The sequence below is a fragment of the Pogona vitticeps genome, chromosome 4 (assembly GCF_051106095.1).
Source record: "Pogona vitticeps strain Pit_001003342236 chromosome 4, PviZW2.1, whole genome shotgun sequence".
Lineage (NCBI taxonomy): Eukaryota > Metazoa > Chordata > Lepidosauria > Squamata > Agamidae > Pogona > Pogona vitticeps.
The window spans coordinates 113,794,210-113,818,666 of record NC_135786.1 but is presented as its reverse complement, the minus strand read 5'-3'; the positions used below and the strand labels follow the sequence as shown (position 1 = coordinate 113,818,666).

General features: G+C 42.9%; 1 protein-coding gene across 2 annotated transcripts in view; it reads right to left on the bottom strand.

Annotated features, from left to right (window-relative positions):
- Positions 1-24,457, bottom strand: part of NMNAT2 (nicotinamide nucleotide adenylyltransferase 2) — a 113,455-nt gene that overhangs the window by 46,391 nt on the left and 42,607 nt on the right. For both annotated transcript variants that reach the window (XR_012086584.2, XM_020815382.3), the window contains exons 2-4: positions 7,790-7,878; positions 6,670-6,737; positions 2,384-2,462 (exon numbers count right to left, since the gene is read on the bottom strand). Coding sequence is in view for 1 of the 2 variants with exons in the window: in XM_020815382.3 (XP_020671041.1) it covers positions 2,384-2,462; positions 6,670-6,737; positions 7,790-7,878 (236 nt within the window). In the remaining variant the exon portion in view is untranslated. The remainder of the gene's footprint in view (positions 1-2,383; positions 2,463-6,669; positions 6,738-7,789; positions 7,879-24,457) is intronic.

Here is a 24,457-nt window from a genome sequence, read left to right as displayed (position 1 = left end):
CAAATTTAAAACCCACGTGCAGTTCAGGCAGATGCTAGCTCAACTGAAAGTGTTGCTCCTAAAGCCTTTAATGAATTTCAAAGTACAGGAAGCAATCTTTCTCCTGGCCACGAGGGGGTGCTCAATTCTTTCCTTTTATAATTAAAGGAATGGAAGATGCACTTGCCACTGTGCACGAAAAAGTGTGTGCAAAACTGCTGGTGTAAGTTAACTGCCAGCAGGAAAGAAACTGAAAAACCTGTCCTGCAAACTAAAAGCCTTGCACTGGACCAGTTAGCAAAACATTCATGTTGCATACAGGAATCACATTGAATCCCTGTGAGTCAACGGCTGTTGTGTTAACAACGTTCTGTGACTGTACTGCAGCAAGTACTGCCTGGATGCCATTCAGATCCAGTTTTGGGAAAATAACATGCTGGTCGTATCTATGCACAGATTTAAATGATTTTAGTAGACATCCTCGTCCCCCTCCCCATTTTTGTGTGAGGGGAACAGGGACCTCTAAGAAACAGGGGGAGGAGGGTGGGCTTATCAATGTAATTCTTTGAAAGACATCAGGGCTGTTGAACAGATGACAGGTGGCATACATTTCTCATGTCGATATTCCCAACAGGCTGAAGCAAAATAATAATTCTGAAATAGCTATAAGAAAGTAAGCACTGGAGATGCCACAACATTCTTGAGATGAATAGATTTCGGCAATAAATTTGTTGTTCTGCCAACACCAGGATCAGAAAAGAAATGAACTGAAATCCAGAAGGTCCAACATGGCTACAGATCCGTAGGGCTTCTGTAAAGATATTACAGACTGTTGCTTTCGAGACGTTTTAGTATTTTGCCTGGCATGCCAGGGTACATGTTCAGGGGCCAGCTCTTTTCCTTGGATGGCCCACTTAGCTGTCTGTAACACTCAAGGAGACTTCGGGAGAGAGAATAAGAAGCAAATCCAAAATGTTGCTTTGAAAAACAGCTACTAATACTTTGTGTTAAGGGATCCTAAGAAAGCACACGCACACTTGATTGGAAACATTCTGATGGGTCAGATCCATTTCTATTTTATTTGGTCCATCATCACAGACCTTCCCGTTTTACTGAGGGCTGAAGTAGATGATGGCATTGATACTTTGCTAGAAGCAGCATTCTCTGCAAAAGGCCAAAGGCCATTATTTTAATAGAAGTTTGATCAGGACAAGCACAGTTTTGTTCACAGGTCAGATTTCTCAGGCACCAGCTTTGAAAGACGGACATGCCTGGAGGGGGGAAAACTGTAAGAGGGGAAAAATGCCTCCCCCTCCTTAACTTGTGTTCATGTCAATGTGAACTCGTTGCAATGGGAGCACAGAAGCAAACCACAGACTCCTGGATCTGCTCTTGCATCGGTTCCCCTCCCATCCACCCGCCCGGAGTTTATATTGCCTCCTGTCTGAAGAGAATTTCGGCCCACACAGCAGACTGAAACTGTCATGTATTTCCATTTAAATGTTTCATTTAAACAACAATTTTAGGATCATGTCTGCTGCAACAAAGCACAGATAAAGGGAAATGCCTTCAACCCAATGACGGAATTGTCAGCCAGGAAGTTCCCACTTCCCTCTTCCATGAGCTCAAGAGACTGCTTTGTACACCTACTAACATCAGTCCCCACTCCCGTCTGCACCATGGGAAGAGCAGCCCCAGCTCTTACTATGGGATAGATAAATGTACAAATGAGAGCCAGTGTGATGGAAAGGCCAGCACTTTAACCTGGGACTGGGGGAAATGCAGGTTCCCATCCTCACAAAGCCATGAAAGCCAGGGGTTGACCTTGGCAAGTCATTTTCTTACAGGCTGGCCTACCTCACAGGATTGTTGTGGGGCTACAGTGAGAAGGAGGAATAGGGTCAACAAGGTAGTTCATTGGAGGACATGGGACATATAAATGTACAATTATTATTACCTTTCAGTCTGAGCTGTAACAAGTTGTGCCTATTGTTGGAAACAGTCCAGGTGAAATTCCAGATCTTTTTCATTTTGGAAAGTGAACACCCTTATACACATTTTAGAAACATTGGGAAAAGACAGAAAGACACCAGCTCTCCCCACACCCCAAACAAAAGCAAAGTGAAGCAGAGCCGAGCTGAGCCAAGTCAAGCCAAGCTCAAGCGGAAAAGCCAGTGAGGACGTGTAGCCTGGGCACCAGGTAAAATTGTATTATATATATAATTTATTTAAACTTTTTTTTATCTGTACCAGACAAAACCTCTGATCAATACTAATCATCACCTGTAACCTGCCCACATTTTGAAGCAAGGATACCCACAGACATATTGAGAACAAACGGTACCTTTTAATGCCCCTTCGTCTGTTGTCCCAACCCCACCCTCATTCTGAGGGATCCACTCACTTTCATCAGATCCCGGTGGTGTTCCAGTACACTGCACGTTGTCTGCCAAGTATCCTGATAACATTCCCAGGGGTCCACTCTATGGCGAAGAAGAAATAAAGAAAGGCTCACTCGACCTTCACAGAGGACTACACTTGGCTCTTGCTTAATCAATGCACCTACTCCTTTCCTGTCGGTAATTACTCATTCATAATCTAAACATGGGTCTTTCAGTAGTCTCCCATTCAGATTATCATCAGGTCTACACCTTCACACACACACACACACACACACACACACACACAACCACAGAGTATTTCTAGAGATGCTGAGAGATGTCCCTTCATTTCTAATAATTATTAAAACAACATTTATTAGGATTTAAATCATGTTTAACTCCAGTCTGTAATATGGGGACCACTTTTTTCATGTTTTTATTACATCTATCTGTTTATCCAGAGGTATCCATCTTTTTAACTTTCTCTGCCAGATCGAGCACTATAAGCTGCCAAGACCTCTACAAATAACAGATGCAAGGCAACTGTATGTTCTAATTTGTGAGAAGAGAGCAATTATTTTAAATAATTTGAGAACTTTCTAAACGAAGACAAAATGTAGATATCTAAAAAAAAGGAAATTCTATAACTGTAACAAAAACTACTACTGAATTAAGAGCAATTTATGCTTTTAATTGAAAATACTAATTTTCCTACCAGCTTCTTACTTGACTAATAGCAGTAGCAACAATGAGTGAGGAAAGGTGAGTCAGGGCTTGTAAACATAGTTCTGCCTCTTCTCAAGCTATATACTGAGTCACTCGTGTGAAGGGAAAATATCACCCACTGATGTATTTCATCCCAGCAAGAGAAAGAAGCAGATGAGCAAAATGGACAATTGGTTGCAGTGTCAAGGGACCAGACCATTATGCTAAAAGGCAATAGTGAAGTATGTTGGCCTAAGCTTGATTTGTAGCATTTAGGAAAAGAATAAAATAATGGGACACAAAGGGAATAGAAGAGAACAGAACAGAATCCCTTGGACGGACCAGATTACACTTTCCTTCCTCTTCTAGCCCCTATCTAGTATTTTTATTCAAAGGCAAGAGAACAGCATTCCCCATCCCTGGCGCAATCCAAAGGCTTCCTTTTTCAGGGCTAAACAGGGATTTCCTCCTTGCTGTTGCAATCAGAGGCAATCCCTTTCCCCTGAGCCAGAGAGATCTGAGGGAAGGACCCTGTCTCTGCCCTAGGCAGGAAGAAACGGCCCCATCTCTGTTCCCCAGCAGATAAAGATATGCCCTGACCTTCCTTGATACTGGGGGCGGGGGGGCACAGGACAGATGTGGAGCCTGAGGAAGTGGGGAAGGTGGACAGAATTTGTCTCAGGCTTCCCAAGCCTAGGATAACAGAGGGACATTTCCCTCAAGTCGCGAACTCCAGTTGTGTAGATTTAAAACAAGGGGAACTTTAGGCTTTTGAAAATTACTTCCTAATCAGTGGATTCCAGGGTGGCCTGCCTATTACCTTGGCAAAGACTCGCTTAAGCCAAAGCATAAAACACCTTCCTGAAGATGAGAGGGCCTGCCCTCTTCCTTTCACTGAAGGGGAAGAGAATGTGTAGTAAGTTATTGTCCTCTTTTGTAGATGGAATCTTACGGGGAGATTTATTGTGGCCAGAGATCACAGACTGATTTGCTGCAAGGAGACCTCATGGATAATGCCCCTGTTGTTTTACTGTATTGTCAAAGAAAATTGCCTGGCATCTCTTGTGTCACCTGGATTCCTGTTCCCAGTTATGAGGTCTGGTTGACCCCAAAATTGAGGTATTCTCAAAGTTAGTCTGGTGCAACTGAGTTATGCTGGGCCACAACTGTGAGTGAGTCAACAACTCATATTTCTCATCATCAGCCAGCAAGGCCATTGGTTAGGGATGATGGGAGCTGTAATCCAACATACTTGAAGAGGACCAGGTTGGGAAAGACTATCTGAGATCTTTCTCGAGGTTAACTAGTTTTCATTTGGTCCAGGGGAGGGGATGTATGAAGCTGGTAAGAGGGCAGAGGTATACTACATTACAAAACAAGGAGAAAACAAAAACCAGGACAAAAAAGGAACTGCATGAGGCTTGAATTCTGGCTGAATTTCTATCAACAATGTTAGATTAGACAGAGTAGTCACTGCCAAGTAACTGAAATGCACGCATTAAAGTATTTGTACATCTGGATATGAATTCCAGGTGATCAACTACTCACATCCGCTTGAAAGATAAAGTTATTTTATTTGTAATGCTGTCAAGTCACAGGAAGGCAGGACTCTCCAGAAAGGACAATAATGCTGGGAAAGGTTGAAGGAAGCAGGAAAAGTGGAAAACCAAATATGAGATGGATTGATTCCCTAAAGTAACCACAGGCTTGAGATTACAAGAACTGAGCAGGGCTGTTTGAGGACAAGACATGTTAGACATGTTGAAGAGCACTCATTCATAGGGTCACCATAAGTCAGAGGTGACTTGACAACACACAACAGCAAAATGCTTGTATATTTTGCATGCCTGTCAAATAGCTGAGAAACTGTAAGGATGGCTTAATGTCAGTTAAACAAAAATGCTTTCAGAGGAATATGTTAAGAGGCCAAAATAACTCTGATGTCTTAGGCGTGTGTCTGTTTCATAGCTTGGAAAGGTTACTCTGGGACTATGATTTCAGGACTCCTCAGCCAGCATGTCCAGTGGCCGTGGCTGAGAACTGTAGTCACAAAAGCAGCTTTTCCATGCTCTGATGTGTTTGCTTTAAGCAAGTGTTTGCCCAGGTAAGAGTCCAAGAACATAATATCCTGAGAGAACCATAACTAGAAAAAACATAGGGTTTTTTCCTTTTATGTATGTATATGTCAATAGTTTAGTTTAAAGTGGAGAATATGTAGAATGCTACTGAGAAGAGAGTTTAAAGCAGTTTAAAGGCAAGATTCAAACTAACCCTTTAGCATGCAAAAGAAAATATACATGTAATTGCCTCTAAAAGGCAACCTCTTAAAATATTCCCATCTTTCTCCATACCATGCATTTTGCTAAAATTCAAACTGCCTCAATATTCATATATCCTACCCTGGGCATTTCCAGGAACTGTGGGTGCCCAGCACCACTAAGTCTGTCTCTCACAGGATGTGGAAGCACCCAGTGAAAGTGTGTCAGAATTCCCAAGGTTCTTGTCATCAGGCTCAGCTTGTTAAATAGAGAAAGAGAGAGAGAGAAGGAAGTTCAAACCCTCTCATAGGGTGAGAGTGGGCAGCACAAGGTCTTCTCTAAAGACTCAAGGCAGGGGTCCTCAACCCCCAGTCTGTGGCCCGGTGCCGGTCCGTGCGCTTCTCAGGACTGGGCCACAGAGATGGATCTCCGCCCGCCTGGTGGGCATGTCGTGCTCAAAGGGGGGCATGTCGTACTCAGGGCCATGCGTGCGAGTGCGACACGCCCACCCACAAGCATAGGGGGCCCTGTGCACGAAGCCTCCCCCCCAACCAGTCCACATTCCAAAAGGGTTGGGGACTGCTGACTTAAGGGACTGCTAAATTGGGTTATGCAGCTTAAACATTTTCTTAGCAATCAAGCTCTCTTCTCTCATACTCTCCGCCTGAGGTTTTCAGAGATGTGAACCTGCTAATTAAACACTCTCACTAACAATGTTGCTGAACAGGCTATCTCAAGATAGGGCAGTGAAAAAGATCATCCAGGGTTAGCATCCAGGCAATAAGATGCCACAGGGGCATTTCCATGAACTTTTCATACAGCCACTGGATCAGGCCTGAATATTTTGAACTAATCAGAAATAGACCACTTTTGGCCCCTTCGAGTAATTCCCTTTTTTAGGACATGCCCTGACATTTTCTACACAACGGGCATTCTTGACACAACTATTAAAGAACCAGGATCCCAGGATCCCTTTTAATCTGTCCTTTCCATTTACTATATGGGGGGTTTGTGCTTCCCTGAAGATTGCCCCTATAGTCATATCGGAACATCCTAAGACAGTAGCCCTATTTGTACCTGCCTGCGGTTCTTGTCTCTTTGGAGGGCATACACACGGGCAGGAATTTGTCATTTGCAGCCACATTGCACTTTAGATGGAGAAACTGATGGCAGAGAGAGGAAGGACTAAGCATGCTGGAGAGAAGCGGATAAGCAAAGGTTGAATGAGGCTCCAGATCATACAAAGGTCTGCCCCTCTGTCTTTTCTGATAAATGCTATGTAGAAAGACGAATGCAAGCCCTCCGTCACAGCAGAGAACGTATTTTATGTGCTGCACAACTTTTACCTTATCCAGTCAGAGGACTGAACAGCCAGCTGGCACATTGTCAGGCGATGTCGGCTGGAGACCAAACCCTGCAAGATACCAGATCGTCAGGCAAAGGAATGAAGGGAAATTTGATTGCACTGGAATTCTCTATACTTACATTCACTCCCTAAAGTGAAGCTAAATTGGGCTTCAGAGCTTGGAAACCATTGTGACATTGGCAGATGGAACTGGGAGAGCTAGGTTCAAACTTCTGCTTGCTGTTCTATTCCAAGGGGCAGCCTTAACTGGGTCACCAATTCTCAGCCTAATCTACCACAGAAAGAAGTGTTCCAAAAATGTTTTCTGTATCTTTCACTGGTAGCTACCAACTGCAGCTCAGCTCAAAAGGTTGAGCTGCGGTAGAAACAACAAAATGACCTTGTAGTGAGTCAGGCCACTGTGGCTTTGCTCCTCCTCTCCAAGACCTCAACAAAGGCTTGTCCAAGCTCTGCTGCACAAGATCCTCAGTGATGCCAGGGGATTGATTCTGGAATTCAGTCATCCAAAGGACATGCTCTACTTCAGTGCTGTGGCCACTCATTATAAATATTTTCTGTCTCAGGCAGGTCTTATTGGAGGATATTTATATGATTTCTGTGGTGACCAGTGGAAAGTTCTATAGCAAGTACTACCCTTATATGATGTTACTATATAGAAATGTGTTTCAAATAACAATTTATAAAACAAAAGAAATACACTCCACATTACAGCAAAGAGAAGAAGATAGTATGTCACATGAAATCACTACTATCTTGTCCCCCAGTATATGGCACTAGCGTCAGCAATAGTAACACCATTACCTGACCACCAGATCTACCCTGAGTGGTACATGCCACGGTTTTACCTCTCTACCTTTAGCAGCTACCCAGGATTCTGATGCTCAATAGATACAAGCCTCTCCCTGATGCTATTAAAATTATAGCTGTTGAATTTCAGTCTGCTCCTGAATTGTTAAGAAAGAAAATGGCAGCTGTAACGAAGAGTCTGAACAATGCTCATTATGCCTATTTAAGCAGTCACCTGAGGTCACGTTCACACAAGTTGTGAACAGACTTTATTAGTCTCACAAAGAGGAAAAATGAGAAAAGGTTACACTCACCTGCTTTCCATAGGAGTCATGTACTGGTGAGATAATTCCACCGATGACAATGAACCTTCCAGTCTTGTGCAGATAATCCCGGGCTCTTTCTAGCATAAGGGGGTGGGGTGGGGGGGACAATTGAAAGTGGTAGTTTAGGACAACGGGCAATCAAACTCTAATCATCAGAGACAAAACAGACAACAAAACTACAACCAATATGTCTATGAGTGGAGGTACAAATTATTTCAGAATTGGTCTCAAAATCTGTACAAAAGTCATCACATCTTGAACATTGTTATTATTCAAAAGTGAACATCAGGGATGTTCCAGATGTTTTTGGACTCTGCCTCCTTTTGTCCATTCCTGTTGGTGATGTTGGCTAAGGCTGATGAGAACTGTAGACAAAAATAAATCTGCTGCGTTGCCTCTGTCCACCCTGGTTTAAAACATGCAAAATGCTTTATAATCCTTATTGTAATTCACCAATGGTGAGCAATTCCTAGGCCTAGGTTCCTGTATGTAATTGGATGACAACAGCTGGATGTTCTGCAATGTGACATTCGAAACATATGGGGACTCCGTTTTAGGAGCTGGTGGCCTAAGTGATGTTGAGATAGTAACAACCCAAGCTAATTGTCCTCTGCCACTAATCTATTGCTCAAGTTCTTGCCCCCCCGCTTAAGACAAGCTTCTGCCCCCTCCTCCTATTTGTTTGCTTTTGCCTTCTTTGTTTGTTAGTCTCTCTCTCTCTCTCCTTTCCTGACCTCCAAACATGTAGCAAGCATGAAGGATGTGTCTTCCATGCGAAGGAGATGATTTTTCCTATTCTTCTACTGACTGTAACTATAGATAACAACTGTAAGCCAACTTGGATTCTTTTTAAGGAGAAAGGCGGGATAAAAATATTTAATTAGCAACAGCAATAATAAGTAAAGATAACTCTTTTTTTCATTTAAACAGTGAATTTTTAACGTACAAAGTAGTAGTCACTGTGAAAAGTGGTGAGCTACTGAGATTTAAGCTATTCTATTATGCTTTCTATGAGCAGTTGCTGTTTTTGTACCTCATACTCTGCTTACTGCAAAAGGAATTAACCAAATTCTCCAATAGCTGTTAGTGGCCATCCTCTTAGCTTCTGCCCTAGCAGTGAAAGCAGGTGGCACAGAGAGAGGAGGTTTTAGCTGCCATGGGCTGTTCTGCTGTTCTGTTCTTAATAATCACTGTTTATTGTAAACACTGGCTGAACTGTTCAAATCCTAGAAGAAGGCAACTCTCTGAGGTCCTGAGGAGAGCACCAGCAGCAAGGCAGAAGTTTCCAAGAGGTAACAGACATGGCAACTTATGGGAGAGAGGGGAAGGTCAGGTCACAAAGTGGGTGCAAAGAAAGGAGGAACAAACCAGTACAGCAACTGTCAATTCATCTGTCAGTTCTGACCCACAAAAGGCTGGATATGGGGGGGGGGGAGTTGTTCTCCTGCCTCTTTTTTCCCCCTGTCAATTGTCCTGAAAGTAAAATCCAACACAGCAGACCTTTTCTCTTCCTTTTCTTTTTGGTGTGGCAGTGGCACTGGCCTTTGGCAGCCTGTTGGACTCTATGAAACAAGTAGGGAAGCTGTAGCATTACAGAGGTCATTTGTACCACAACTCCTATCATCCCTGACCACTGGTTGTGCAAGCTGAGATTGAGGGCAATCAGGGGCCCAACACCCTCTGAAGAACTACAGATTCTGAGGTACCCCAAATGCCTTTCCTCAAGTAGTACCCTCTGGCCTAGCACCCACATGGCTGGTATTTTGCCCTCCCCCCGTCATTTATGAGTGTCAGCCAACACACCTGGATTTCTGCTGGATTTCATTTAATCTCCTGTCACTGCTATTATTCTTTCAATATAATTGCACTTTATTGTTTTAATATTGTTCTATTCTATGGAATTGTAATGAAGCATGAGATGTAAATAAAATGTCCTTTATTCTGTTGTTTCCTTATACAGTGGTTCACTATATACAGACCCAGCATCAGGATTTAGACCCACAACACCCACACCAAATACTACTACAGATGTTTCCTCTCCTGCCCTTTCCTTTGTTATCACCATGGCAGCCATAGCTTCCTCCGCTTGTCCATTCTCGTCTCCCTCTTTCTTTCCCAACATGTGGCTATACGCACGGTACAAGCATTTGCCATGGCTTACTCCTTCTGCTTTCCTTTCCACCCTGTGTCACAGAGGAGTCGCTGCCGCCTGCCGCGCATGGCACCAGGTCAGGCCAGAAGCAGTGTGAGAACCCTGACAATGGGCGGCGGCAGCTTGTAGGCCTGGTGATGGGAAGGAATGAGGAAATGGCAGATCCACCAAGGAAGAAGGCAAGAGGAGCTGCTTAAGTTCATCACATATAGAAAGTCAATGTAGGGGAGAGGGGAGAGCCCACTGCTGTTCCCCACCTGGACCCTACAGGATCTTGGATCCTGGTTGTTTCCTCTTACTAGAAATCCAGTGAAGCCTGACATTTTTCTCCTGAAGCAAGAAGATGGTGCCTCCTCCCTGGTCCATGTACAGAAGGTGACTGGATTGACACTCGACTCTAATACTAGCAGCAAAACACAATGATCTACATCTGAAGTCAGGATGTTAGCTTAGAGTGCGATGCAGACTATGTAATACATGTAGTTTTGTTCTCCACCATCTCACAGCTGCTCCCCTAAGGCAGCTGCCTCCTTCTGCCTAAGGACAGGGTGTTCTGATCTAGTAAACGGTATCACCAACACCAAATACTCAAGGAAGTTACAAATGCTGATGATTAGGGACTGAATGATGAATCAGAAAGGTCAGGTCCTGTTCAGAATACAGATTTGCCTTCAAGAGCCAGAGATGAAGAAACTACTTAAGTATTTATTCACAGATCTTTACCTCCCTTTTCACCCACAGAATTTCCTAAGTGACTTACCATAGATCAATTAAAAATGACAGTCCCTGACCATAAGCTGACAATGTAATAGGTGCTGGAACATAAGATGAACCTAGTTGGACCCACCTGAACACCAGTCTAGTCTAGCAGCAGGTCAGACTGCCCCACTGTTATTCCCCAGACAACCAGCTTTAAGAGTCATGTGGAAGTCATGCTGGAGGCATTCAAGAGAAAGCTGGGCAACCATCTGTCAGATCTGCTTTGATTTGGATTCATGCATTGAGCAGCAGGGGGCTGGACTTGATGGGCTTATAGGCCTCTTCCAACTCATTTATTCTGTGATTCTATGCTACCTCTGATCCTAGAGGTACCACATGACAACTAGATGACCAGCAGGCCTTAACAGCCTTATTTATTTTCAACAAGTTGGTCTAAGTCAGTTTTAAAGCTCTCTGACCTGATGGTCAAGGGCATCACCCAAGTTCAAAACAAATGTCATCATTTAAATATGCATGTGGGAAGAAGTATATCATTTTGTCTGTCCTGAATCCACCACTGCTCAGCTTTCTTTGGAATATCAACTATTATGAAAGATAAACTTTTCTTTCTCCACTTCCTTCATACTTTCATAACTTTTCATGATGTTCCTGGTTACTTGCCTTAAAAAACAAACCAATCCTAAACCATCTCCAGTATTTTAACTGTTCTTCATAAGAGAATTCTTCTGGTGCCTTTTCGTTTTTACACTTTTCCCACGCCTACAAGCTCTTCAAGATGTTGCCTACTATTGCATGCTGTTTCATACTGCTTCACTCCTTTTTTTTCTCCCTCTAGAGATGACTACATGCCATTTCTCATTGCACCCATGTCCAAATGTGATCATCTGCTACCATGTATTACTTTTACCACTTGCCATTCACTGAACCCGGATCTGTTCCCTCCTCTCATCTAATAGCTCTACTCCTTCCTAAGTATGCTGCACTGGTGCAGTGCCCAGACTGATACTGTGGTGACACAGTATTTTTAGAAATGATGATAATGGTTTAATTCAATATCCGGGCAATATTACTGAAAACTAATATTACTGAAGACCTCACATGACTGAAAACCACAGCGAAGGCTACCATAGTTACCAGAGTTACCAACTCTCTTCTTTGCATGCAATATTCAAGATAAACACCAGTAAATTTTGAGAATTTCCAAACAAGGAAACAAGCAAAGAAACAAACAAACAAACAAACAAAAACTAGAGAAATTAAAGCTGCATAGCTAGGGTGGGGTGGAGTGGGATAGACAACACAGCATAGCCATGGGCACCTTTTTGAGGACTGAAAATTAGGTCGCACATTTCAATATAAAAGAATGCTGTTCACTGGATTAACTAACCATATTGAACCCTTAAAATCTTTTTATCACAAAAGCAATGCCCTCTTATAAACAGGCATCAGATATTGGAAAAAAATGTTTTTTTTACATCAATTATCTACAAAAAACAGATGCCATATGCCATGCTAGAAGCATTCCCATTTTCCCTTTTATTAGGCTCGTTCAGTTGTAAGATGGTGCCTACATTAATATTGATTTTAATAAAGATTGTTCATTTGCATTCGTAATATGCCATATGCTATATGCCTTGGCATATTTGATCAACTGATAGCCCCAGTATAAAACAGCTGATGTGCGTTTACTCCAGAAAAGAAGACTTAGGGCAAAAGTCTACAGACTTTATCTCTTGATGGCAGGTGAGTCTGAACCAAATAAATGATATGGGAAGAGTTACTTTTTTTGCATAGATGTTCCCAGAATTACGTTGGCTGGGGGAATCTGGGAGATGCAGATAAAAATTCTCTTCCAAGTTCTTATTTTAAAAAAGAAAAGAAAGGGGGAAAAAGGCTATGAACCCATTTATCATTTCACCCATCACCGCTGGCACAATTAGCTTTGGGGTGCTGATTTCTTTTCTTCTTCTTTGGAAAAAGCATAGCACAAATCATTCTTCTTCCTTTTCCTTTTATCTGGCTTCCAAATATTTATTAATTCAAAAATTACTTGTTTAGGAAAAAAGAATTCAACTTTTCATCAAAAGACAGCCTCCTCTCTCTGGAACACTTCAAATCAGAGACAATGCAAGGTAGAGGATGGCTACCATCACACATTGTATCGTTCAAAATTATGATAAAAAGCTTCCATCTGTGAAGAGGATTGTCTTCAATAGCTGATCTCCCATTCCTGTTAGAACCGCCAGCAATATTATCTGGTATAGTGAACAAAGTTCACTATGGGGACTCAGGAGACCCTGGGTTCAAATTACCGCTTAGCCATGGAAACTCAGTTTGGGGTAGCAACTGTGAAACCATCCTTTGGCTTTTCCAACTGATTTCATTAAACTACTTCCAAACCTCTACAGCTAAACCTTACCTTGAGTGATTTACTCATTTTTTAATAAATGTTTCACACCTCCAATCCTTCAGCATTAGGCATACTTTATTTATTAGTCCTTTACATGGGGGGTGGTAATACGACATTTTCCAGTAGGTGTTAATTCCTTAAGTGGATCATGTCTCCTCAAGATAGCGTTGATCAGCTGGCAAATCCAGAAGAGAACCACAAAACTGGTACAAACCCAAGGCTGGAACTGTGTCGTAGTAAGGTATGGCAGATCAATTGCACACTGCCCCCTTTAGCACAGGTCAGGTCCAGTCTCTTTCCTATCCTTGGGTATGCCCTGGCACTTCTGTAAAAGTTCTCTTAACAAACCAACTTAGGGCAGAAACTTAGATTATACACAGCTGATAATTAGAGCTGAAAGACTGTTAGTGTCAGAGAGACATGATGCAGGCAGATTTTCATGTTCAAGAAATCAAACTTAAAAGAAATCCTGAACTCAAGTCCTGAAGACCAGTTGCAAGGCAAAGCAAGCTAATCTTCAAATTCTTCAAGGTGAGGGAAGCTTCAGCAATGACAATCACACACAATTTTCCTCCTCTAATGATGGGCACAATAATCATTTTTAACATAGAATTGCATAGAATTCTATTTCTATGAAACTAGAAACAGTAGTTAAAGTTTAAGCAACAGCATATAAACCAAGGGTGGAAAAAGTGCTGTTTGTAGTTCACATATGGCCCTGAAGACTGTCTTGCCTCCTGTGATGGTCCACCCCCCCCCAAAAATGGGAAAGCATTATCTTGAAAAAAATGTGGTGTGTTTTTTTACATAAAAGAGGTTGAGATGTTTCCCCAACCTCAACTCTCCCCACAGCCAAAAATCAAAACCAGAAGTAGCTATCTGAACAATTCCATACAACACAACCTAGAGATGGATACAGACTGCCAAAACGGTGGTTTGTCTTGGTTCATGGTAGTGCATGAACCACAAATTTATGATTTTTTTCTGAATGAACCACAAATCGAGTCATTGGTTCATCTGGGAATTTTTTTAGACAGCCTGGTGGCTATCTTAAACAAAAAAGGCTGCCCCACCCCCTTCCCATTGCCTCCTTCCCTTCTCCTGCTGCTGCTGCCTCCTCCACCACCACCACCATTACTGGAGCGCTGTGGTGTCCTTGGCACTTGCCTCAGAGGAAAGACAGCCGACTAAGGAGGATTTGGCAGAGATAATGGTGCGGGAATATCTGCCTGAGCCCCCTCAGCCCCACCAGTTCAGATCCCCTCCATTACTGGGCTAGGAAACTAGTCATATGGCCGGAGCTGTCCAATGTGGCCGTGGACCTCCTTTCCATCTTCCCCAACCGGGGTCCAGAGCGAGCATGTGTTTTCCCATCTCGGAGACATACTGCGACCACACCGCTTGCATTTGGATCCCATTATTGTGGAGAGACTGTCGTTCATCAAGGTGAACCTTCCTTTGTTGGGTTTCCCTTCAATGAACCCAATGAGGTAGGGTTCCAATGACAGTCTCTTCCTTAACACACCGCTTGCCTCCCTGCGCCCGCCTCTCTGCCCGCCCGCCCGCCTGTCCACCCGCCAGTCCTCCTGAAAAAAAAAGAAAACCTGCTTACTTGCCTACCAGCCTGTAAACCTGACCCTCAGTCAGAAGTCCAGCCACTGATTCCAGTCACCTCCTTGGGCCAAGTTCCAACCAAGTCATGCCTGCCTGCTTGCCGGGTCATGTTGGCCCAGCGGGCCAAGTTTAGTCCTTTCATCTTCTTCCTGCCCGCTGGGCTAAGCCCCAGTGCACCTGCCCACCTGTCTGCTTTGCTGCCAAATACCTCCTTGCCTCCGGTCTTCCTGAGGGCAAACCCTACTTCACTGGCAAATGTAATGCTGTGCTGAGCTGAAGACAAACCCGATGCCTCATGCATGCCTCTGCCAAAGGGACCTCTCATTCTGCTGGGGCTAAATATAACTCCCTCAATGCCATGGGCTTCTGTGCCATGTGGTAAACTCTCCTGGGGGGGGACCCAATTTGAGGGTGAATAACTCAGAGTTCCAATATCCAATCTTCACCAAAGTTGGCAGGCATGTTGGGGAAAGACACAGGAAGCTCTTTTTTTTTTTAATTTTATTTTCAAAACTATTGGGTAATGGGGAAGGAATACAAAAGGCAAAGGGCAGTGGGGGGGATGGAAAAAGGGTTTTGAGAATAAGAAAACATCAAATGCATAATCATTCAATCTTACATATCAAGTATATAAACATCTAATCTATTCATGTTCCAATGAAGGTTCATCTTTCTTCTTCTTTTTCTTCTTCTTCTTTTGACTATTTTGTCTATGTATTAACCTCTTTAGCTTTCAACTTATACGTGTAATACAGCTTAAATCTATGTTATTCCCACAGCATCAGAACACCAAGGCCAATTGTGAAATATATCCCCTCTTTCACCCTCCTTTTTTCTTGAGAATACACTCAGCAGACCCAAAATAATATAAATTCTGCTCTCCCCTCCCCTTTCCTCCCTGTGCTTGTTTTGTTTCTGCGACTCTTTTTTCTTCCATATTTTAAAAGGTGAAACAATATCATTCAAAGTTTGCTTTTCAACCTCAATTTCCTTATCTGCTATCGCTACATCTCTTACTGGGTGGTCCTCCATCCCTTGTATATTATCTGATATCTTCATCAATACAGCCGGTTCTGAGATCTCTTTTTGGTGTAATTCAACCTCTACTACCTTCCCTCCCCTAGAGCCTCCAATCACGTCTTCCATCTGGTCAATATAATACTGTAATTTACCTGCATGAATTTTTGCAACAGTGACATCTGAAAAGAGGTTTTCCAGTCTAGCCACCGATCTGTAATTTTCTCAGGGGGAGGTTCCATTTTCTGTTTCCACTATTTTCACTTAAAATTCCCTCTCCCCTTTACCCCAATACACATCCAATATTTCTAATATTTCACCTTGCAATTATACCATATAATAATAATAATAATAATAATAATAATAATAATAATAATAATAATAATAATAATAATAATAATAATAATAATAATAATAATAATAACATAATTTATTGTCATTGTAAGTATATACACAGTATACCATACAACGAAATTCACAGACACCCAGAGACCAGACACATTCACACACATAACATTCCCCAAACACTCCCCACCCACTAGAAGTCCCCCACTAAAAATACAAACATGTACACCTCAGGCCAAGTAACACAGTCCAACTAATTATTCACTACTGGTGGTCTTTAAGCTCATTAGCAATAAGATAGCAGGTACATTCAAGTAAGAGATGGAATCTAAAACATAAATCTCTCAAGTGTCTTTGTAGTCCAGTCCTTTTACACGTCGCTAATATCTTCAGACCGGTTGCTTCTTCTTTTCCCTTCTTTTCTCTTCTCCAAGTTTGTTTTAACCTTCACCCGGCAAGACTCTATTATTAAAATGTCATTTGTCAAGATCCCAGTTCAGTTCAGACCACATAACCCCCAGTTCACAGCTCACAGTCCGTTTCTTCCTTTTACTTCCAGAGACTTCCTTCTCCTCCCCCGAACAGGGAGGTCCAGCAATCAAAGTCCCGGCAAATATATTATCCACGGAAAGCAGAGTCCCACACAGTCTAAAAATATATATCCAAAGAGGAAAAGGGGGTCCAAAGTGAACAGCTTGCAACAGAATTTATTTTTTCAAAGCCTGTCAGTTGATTCTTCAAGAGTTATTTTTCCTCCTTTAATGGAGACACGAGCTATTTCTACCTGGCTGTTCCTTTAGAAATAACTCGACCTTCAGCTTGGGTAAAGCTAGTATGCTAGGAATGCCGCTCCTTATCTCATTTGGTCATAAATTTGCACACAATCACTTGTTCTTCATTTAATGAGGTTTTTCATAGAACAAGGGCTTCCACTTACTTTGATATATACTTTTGCCGTGCTTCTGTTTTCTTATTCTCGGTGAACGGAGCTGTCTTTGGCTAGTTACCAAAAATGGCGCCCGTCTTCGTCTGTGCTGATGTGAATTTCCAGAAGAAAGACAAATCGAGTTGCTGCCCAATCTTCTAACTTCTGTGGCTCACCATCTGCTGCAGAAGGGTCTCTCCTGACTCTTCCTTGCCCCCCCATTTCTGGAAGGGTCCCAGACCGAAGCTTTCCCCGGGAGCTATTCCCGAGAGCTGCTAGCTTCACCAAGACGAAGCTCCTCCTCTGGGAAAGACACAGGAAGCTCTGTTGTGATTCTGGAGTCTCTAAGTACCTGGGGGGAGCTTTCCAGGGGGGGGTCCTCTTTGTGACTATGTAACTCGGGGGTCCATGATCCAATGTTCACCTAACTTTCAGGAGTTGTAGAAAGATGTCTGAGGTGTCTCTAGGTCTTTGGGGGCCAGTGTTATAGCCATTTAAAATGCAGATGAATCGACTGATTGATCCATCATTTTGTCGAAGAATATTTGTATATTCGTAGATCCATTAACCTTGACGAATAACGGATCAAAATAAATTGCCACTCTTTTTATTTGTCCCAGTCTCTAATCAGCATCAAACAATGCAATACTAGGGTTCACACAAACGAATCCTGCTCTGGAGCAAATCAGAGCAGAGCAGAACAAAAATAAACCACTACTAGCAATGGGCATGAACCACCGGTTCAGAGGTTTGGCCTGGTTTGTTTACTGTCCTCACGGGTGCTCTGCAGTTCAGTGCTGTGCCCCCTCTGGCAGGAGCCCATTTGGAGGCAGCATCCCAGAGGAGGCACGACAGGAAAGCCAGAATGCTGCTTCCGAGAGGATGCCCACCAGAGTTGGTGGGGAGCCAAACCACAGAGCCCCTGTGGGGCCAGTAAACAAACTGGGCCAAACCACCAAACTGGCAGTTCATGCCCATCTCTCATCACCATGTGATAGTGGTGTAAGAAAACCCAGAAAGTAAGGTTCTTCTGTCCCAATTGACTACTGACATTCATTTCAACCCTCTGTGGTGTGGACACTGGGATGCAACGCCAGTATCATGGGTGCAAGGAAAGTCTGAATAAACGCTAGGTGCAGACAGGCTCTCAGTTTTAGACTGAAGATAGTAGGACCAGTTGAGATGTTTTTCTGGAGTTTTTGCATGCTGCTTTTAGCAGGTTTGGCTGGGAGAGATCTTCCTGGACTGAGATAACTGTCAGTCTATCCAATACTAACCAATTGTTCCCTCCTGCCTCTGAATTCAAAGACAGCCCTCTCTCTGCTGAATGCTTTTTCTCCCTCTAGAGTCTGCTGAAGTCTATTGTTGAAGACAGTCATGTTTGTTAGTTTGCTGTTTGATCCGTTCATAACTTTAAGTAAAGAACATGGTTTTTATTCTTTTTCTTACTAATGTCTCAGAGTGAGTTATCGAGACTGTGAGTGTCACCTTAATGAGAAAAAGGGGTGGGCTATTTTGGAGGACCTGAAGCTACTCTCCTCTGTGAATCCCTGCACTTCTGCTGCATAACTAGAGAAATTTAACCAAAAATTCAAAACTCTGTGACATTCATCACCTCCTCAGTGGCCAAGATAATTACAGGCCTATTCAGTTATGTTTTATCTTCCTTTAAAGTTAGATATTGTTCTGCATGTCCCAGAAGGTTTTAAGAAATTATGTACTGTGAGCCAGATATAAGATCTAGGGCCTGGGGTCTCTGTGAAGCATCCTACAATCATTACTATCAGCTCACAGTACAACAGAAACAAAACAAATCAAAAAGAAAAAGAAAAGCATTGTGGCACCTTAAAGATCAACAGATTTATTTTAGTAGAGGCTTTTATGGACTTCCTCAGACAGTGTAAAATACTCAGGCACAGCTTTATATACAGTACATTCTGGTGTAAGGAAGCAATGAAGAGGGGCATAAAATGAAATTGTAAACTAATAACAGAATTATTAACACAGTGTTATTAACACAATAGTTTCCTGACTAGTCAACAATGGCAGAATATACAACCAAGCAAGGATACTTAAAAACGTCCAAGCAAGCCGCAAACTGCAGACTGAGGACAACATCTTCCTCAAACAACTAGGAAATACTTTTATTTTGGTGGCAATTGGCTTACCTAGTGTGTAGACTAAATTTTATTCCAATTTTGCTGTTATGGGGTTTGCCCTATTTTGTATGTCTCGAGACAGAGTCAAAAAGGAACAATAGATTTTGAAATAAAGCCGTGGGGAGGGGTAGTGAGTGATTGATAACCCTTTGCCTAATATCGTTGGAAAGAAATACTAATTACTAATGCTAATTTAGTAAAACCTGCCACCTCTGACCTGAGTCTTCAGTCTTGACTTTAGAACTTTCTTCAAACAAGGAATCCAGTCTGCACACCTGGACACGTGGAACGTTTATGAGTCCTTTGCACCAACCCCCAAGACAGCCTCTTGTAGACTCCTGGGGAGGAGGGCAAAAGCTAGTTTATCCCTGTGATTAATTAGTGGTCTAATAAAGGTATCAAAAAATCTTGTCTTCAGATTGTGTAGAGAAGAACTATACAGCATTTGTTTTGTTTGTTGGACTATGGACAATACCGTGACTAACCAATAAGGGCAATATCTGCAACCAAGCAAAGATATTTAAAATCACCTAAGCAGATTTCATTACTACAGTGATAGATAACTTCTTGAAAAATATATTTCTTTAAAAAAATAATTAAAAAATTCCAGTAATTGAAAACACTGTAATTGCCCATCTCCAGAACTTCCTTTTAATATTATGTAATGGATTTCCCAAGGTTTGCCCTAAAAAGACCCAAAGTGGTTTTCATCATTTAAAAGACAATATTTAAATGCTAGAAACAGTAAGTATACAAATATTTTAAAAGAATTAAACAAGTATTATATTTAAATCAGTAAACAAAATCAATATTTAAAACACATTTAAAAGTAACAGCACAACAATCAATTAAAAAGAAACACAACACTCTCAGTCAGTCAGTAAGGAAAACTGCCTGAAGAGAAAGGTGTTTGCCTGCCTGTGGAAGGTTAGCAAAGATGGGGCCAGTCTGGCCTCCTGTGGGAGGGAGTTCCAGAGTCTGGGAGCAATGATAGAGAAGGCCCTCCCCTGTGTTCCCACCAAGCATGTCTTGTGAAGGTAGTGGGACCGAGAGTAGGGTCTCTCCTGATTACTGTAATGCCTGGGCAGGCTCATAGAGGGAGATGCGGTCTTTTAAGTAGCTTCTGTTCAAATCATTTAGGGCTTTATAGGTTCTGAATATATCACTTCTGAATTGTGCCGAGAAATCGATCTGCAGCCAGTGGAGCTGTTGTAACAGGGAAGTTAAGTGATCCCTGTAAAGAGCCCAAGTTAACAATCAGGCTGTGGCATTTTGGAGCTGCTGGAGCTTCCAAACACTTTCCAGAGGCACCCCCATGTGTTGCAGTCATCCAGCCGGGATCTAACTAGGTATGTGGTCACTGTGGCCAGATCAGAACTCTCCAGGAACAGGCACAGTTGGCATGCTAGTTTTAACTGTGTAAATGCCCTCCTGGACGCTGCCAAAACCTGGGCAATGCAGGCTCAGAGACAAATCCAGGAGCACCCACAAGCTGTGCACCTGTGTTTTCGTGTGTGTGTGTGTGTGTTTAGTCGTTTAGTCGTGTCCGACTCTTCGTGACCCCATGGACCAGAGCACGCCAGGCCCTCCTGTCTTCTACTGCCTCCCGGAGTTGTGTCAGGTTCATGTTGGTTGCTTCGCAGACACTGTCCAGCCATCTCATCCTCGGTCGTCCCCTTCTCCTCTTGCCATCACACCTTCCTAACATCAAGGTTTTTTCCAAGGACTCTTTTCTTCTCATGAGATGGCCAAAGTACTGGAGCCTCAGCTTCAGGATCTGTCCTTCAAGTGAACATTCAGGGTTGATTTCCTTTAGAACTGATAGGTTTGTTCTCCTTGCAGTCCAGGGGATTCTCAAGAGCCTCCTCCAGCACCACAATTCAAAGGCATCAATTCGTTGGCAGTCTGCTTTCTTTATGGTCCAGCTCTCACTTCCATACATCACGACAGGAAAAACCATAGCTTTGACTATTCGGACTTTTGTTGGCAAGGTGATGTCTCTGCTTTTCAAGATGCTGTCAAGATTTGTCATCGCTTTCCTCCCAAGAAGAAGGCGCCTTTTAATTTCAGGGCTGCTGTCTCCATCTGCAGTGATCATGGAGCCCAGGAAGATAAAATTTGACACTGCCTCCATATCTTCCCCTTCTATTTCCCAGGAGGTGATGGGACCAGTGGCCATGATCTTAGTTTTTTTGATGTTGAGTTTCAGACCGTTTTTTGCACTCTCCTCTTTCACTCTCATTACAAGGTTCTTTAATTCCTCCTCACTTTCTGTCATCAGAGTGGTATCATCTGCATATCGGAGGTTGTTGATATTTCTTCCGGCAATCTTAATTCCGGCTTGGGTTTCTTCCAGTCCAGCCTTCCGCATGATGTATTCCGCATATAAGTTAAATAAGCTGGGGGACAATATACAGCCTTGCCGTACTCCTTTCCCAATTTTGAACCACTCAGTTGTTCCATGACCAGTTCTAACTGTTGCCTCCTGTCCCACATATAGGTTTCTCAGGAGACAGATAAAGTGGTCAGGCACTCCCATTTCTTTAAGAACTTGCCATAGTTTGCTGTGGTCCACACAGTCAAAGGCTTTCGCATAGTCAATGAAGCAGAAGTAGATATTTTTCTGGAACTCTCTGGCTTTCTCCATAATCCAGCGCAAGTTAGCAATTTGGTCTCGAGTTCCTCTGCCTCTTCGGAATCCAGCTTGTACTTCTGGGAGTTCTCGGTCCACATACTGCTGAAGCCTACCTTGTAGGATTTTGAGCATAACCTTGCTAGCGTGCGAAATGAGTGCAATTGTACGGTAGTTGGAGCATTCTTTGGCACTGCCTTTCTTTGGGATTGGGATGTAGACTGATCTTTTCCAATCCTCTGGCCACTGTTGAGTTTTCCAAACTTGCTGGCATATTGAATGTAGCACCTTAACAGCATCATCTTTCAAGATTTTAAATAGTTCAACTGGAATGCCATCACCTCCACTGGCCTTGTTGTTAGCCAGGCTTTCTAAGGCCCACTTGACTTCGCTCTCCAGGATGTCTGGCTCAAGGTCAGCAACTACATTGTCTGGGTTGTCCGGGATATCCAAATCTTTCTGATATAATTCCTCTGTGTATTCTTGCCACCTCTTCTTGACGTCTTCTGCTTCTGTTAGGTCCCTCCCATTTTTGTCCTTTATCATGTTCATCTTTGCGCAAAATGTTCCTTTAATATCTCCAATTTTCCTGAACAGATCTCTGGTCTTTCCCTTTCTGTTATCTTCCTCTATTTCTTTGCATTGTTCATTTAAGAAGGCCCTCTTGTCTCTCCTTGCTATTCTTTGGAAGTCTGCATTCAATTTTCTGTAACTTTCCCTATCTCCCTTGCATTTTGCTTCCCTTCTCCTCTCTGCTATTTCTAAGGCCTCGTTGGACAGCCACTTTGCTTTCTTGCATTTCCTTTTCTTTGGGATGGTTTTCGTTGCTGCCTCCTGGACAATGTTACGAGCCTCTATCCAAAGTTCTTCAGGCACTCTGTCCACCAAATCTAGTTCCTTAAATCTGTTCTTTACTTCCACTGTGTATTCATAAGGGATTTGGTTTAGATTATACCTGAGTGGCCCAGTGGTTTTTCCTACTCTCTTCAGTCTATGCTTGAATTTTGCTATGAGAAGCTGATGATCAGAACCGCAGTCAGCTCCAGGTCTTGTTTTTGCTGACTGTATAGAGCTTCTCCATCTTTGGCTGCAGAGAATATAATCAATCTGATTTCGATATTGCCCATCTGGTGATTTCCATGTATAGAGTCGCCTCTTGTGTTGTTGGAAAAGAGTGTTTGTGATGACCAGCTTATTCTCTTGACAAAACTCTATTAGCCTTTGTCCTGCTTCGTTCTGAACTCCAAGGCCAAACTTCCCTGTTGTTCCTTTTATCTCTTGGCTCCCTACTTTAGCATTCCAGTCCCCTAGAATGAGAAGAACATCTTTCTTTGGTGTCAGTTCTAGAAGGTGTTGTAAATCTTCATAGAATTGCTCAATTTCAGTCTCCTCAGCAATGCTGGTTGGTGCATAAACTTGGATTATTGTGATGTTGAATGGTCTGCCTTGGATTTGTATTGACATCATTCTATCATTTTTGAGATTGTATCCCATTACAGCTTTTCCCACTCTTTTGTTGACTATGAGGGCTACTCCATTCCTTCTACGGGATTCTTGCCCACAGTAGTAGATATGATAATCATCTGAGCTGAATTCGCCCATTCCTGTCCATTTTAGTTCACTGATGCCCAGGATGTCGATGTTTATTCTTGCCATCTCCTGTTTGACCACCTCCAGCTTCCCAACATTCATAGATCTTACATTCCAGGTTCCTATGCAGTATTTTTCTTTGCAGCATTGGATTTTCCTTTCACTTCCAGGCACGTCCACAGCTGAGCGTCCTTTCGGCTTTAGCCCAGCCACTTCATTAGCTCTGGAGCTACTTGTACTTGTCCTCCACTCTTCCTCAGTAGCATGTTGGACGCCTTCCGACCTGAGGGGCCCATCTTCCAGCGTCATATCTTTTAGCCTTTTGTTTCTGATCATGGGGCGTTCTTGGCAAAGATACTGGAGTGGCTTGCCATTTCCTACTCCAGGTGGATTGCGTTTAGTCGGAACTCTCCACTATGTCCTGTCCGTCTTGGGTGTCCCTGCACGGCATAGCCCATAGCTTCTCTGAGTTACTCAAGCCCCTTCGCCACGACAAGGCAGCAATCCATGAAGGAGACCTGTGTTTTCACAGGGAGTGTAACCCCATCCAGCACAGGCTGCAAACCCTCTTCCTTGATCTGCCTTTCGACTGACCAGGAGCACCTCTGTCTTGTCTGGACTTCGTTTCAGTTTGTTTGGCCTCATTCAGTCTGTTACTGGCACTAGGCACTCATCTAGAACCGAAACAGCTTTCTTGGATTTAAATGGAAAGGAGAGATAGAGTTAGGTGTCATCAGTATACTGATGACACCGAATCTCAAAATGTAAAATTTCCCTCACTTCTAGTGGAAATGTGAGGAGCTTTATCTTGGGTCAGTGAATTGTGGGTAGGGTAGCTGCCTCGGGGGAAAAAAAGATAGAGGTCCTGTATCGTTAACAATCTTATGGAGGAGGAAATTCCAGCAGGCAAAGCGTACATTACAACCTATATACCCCAAATTTCCTCTTCTGCACACATATTCAAAATTCAGGAGCCCTGCTGTGTTCCTCAAGTGGCCTCCATTTCACGTAGCTCAGAATGACTGTTGTTATCTCTGCCACATGCTTTCAAATTTTATTAATTTGGGAAGTTCTGGGTCTTTTCTCCTTATA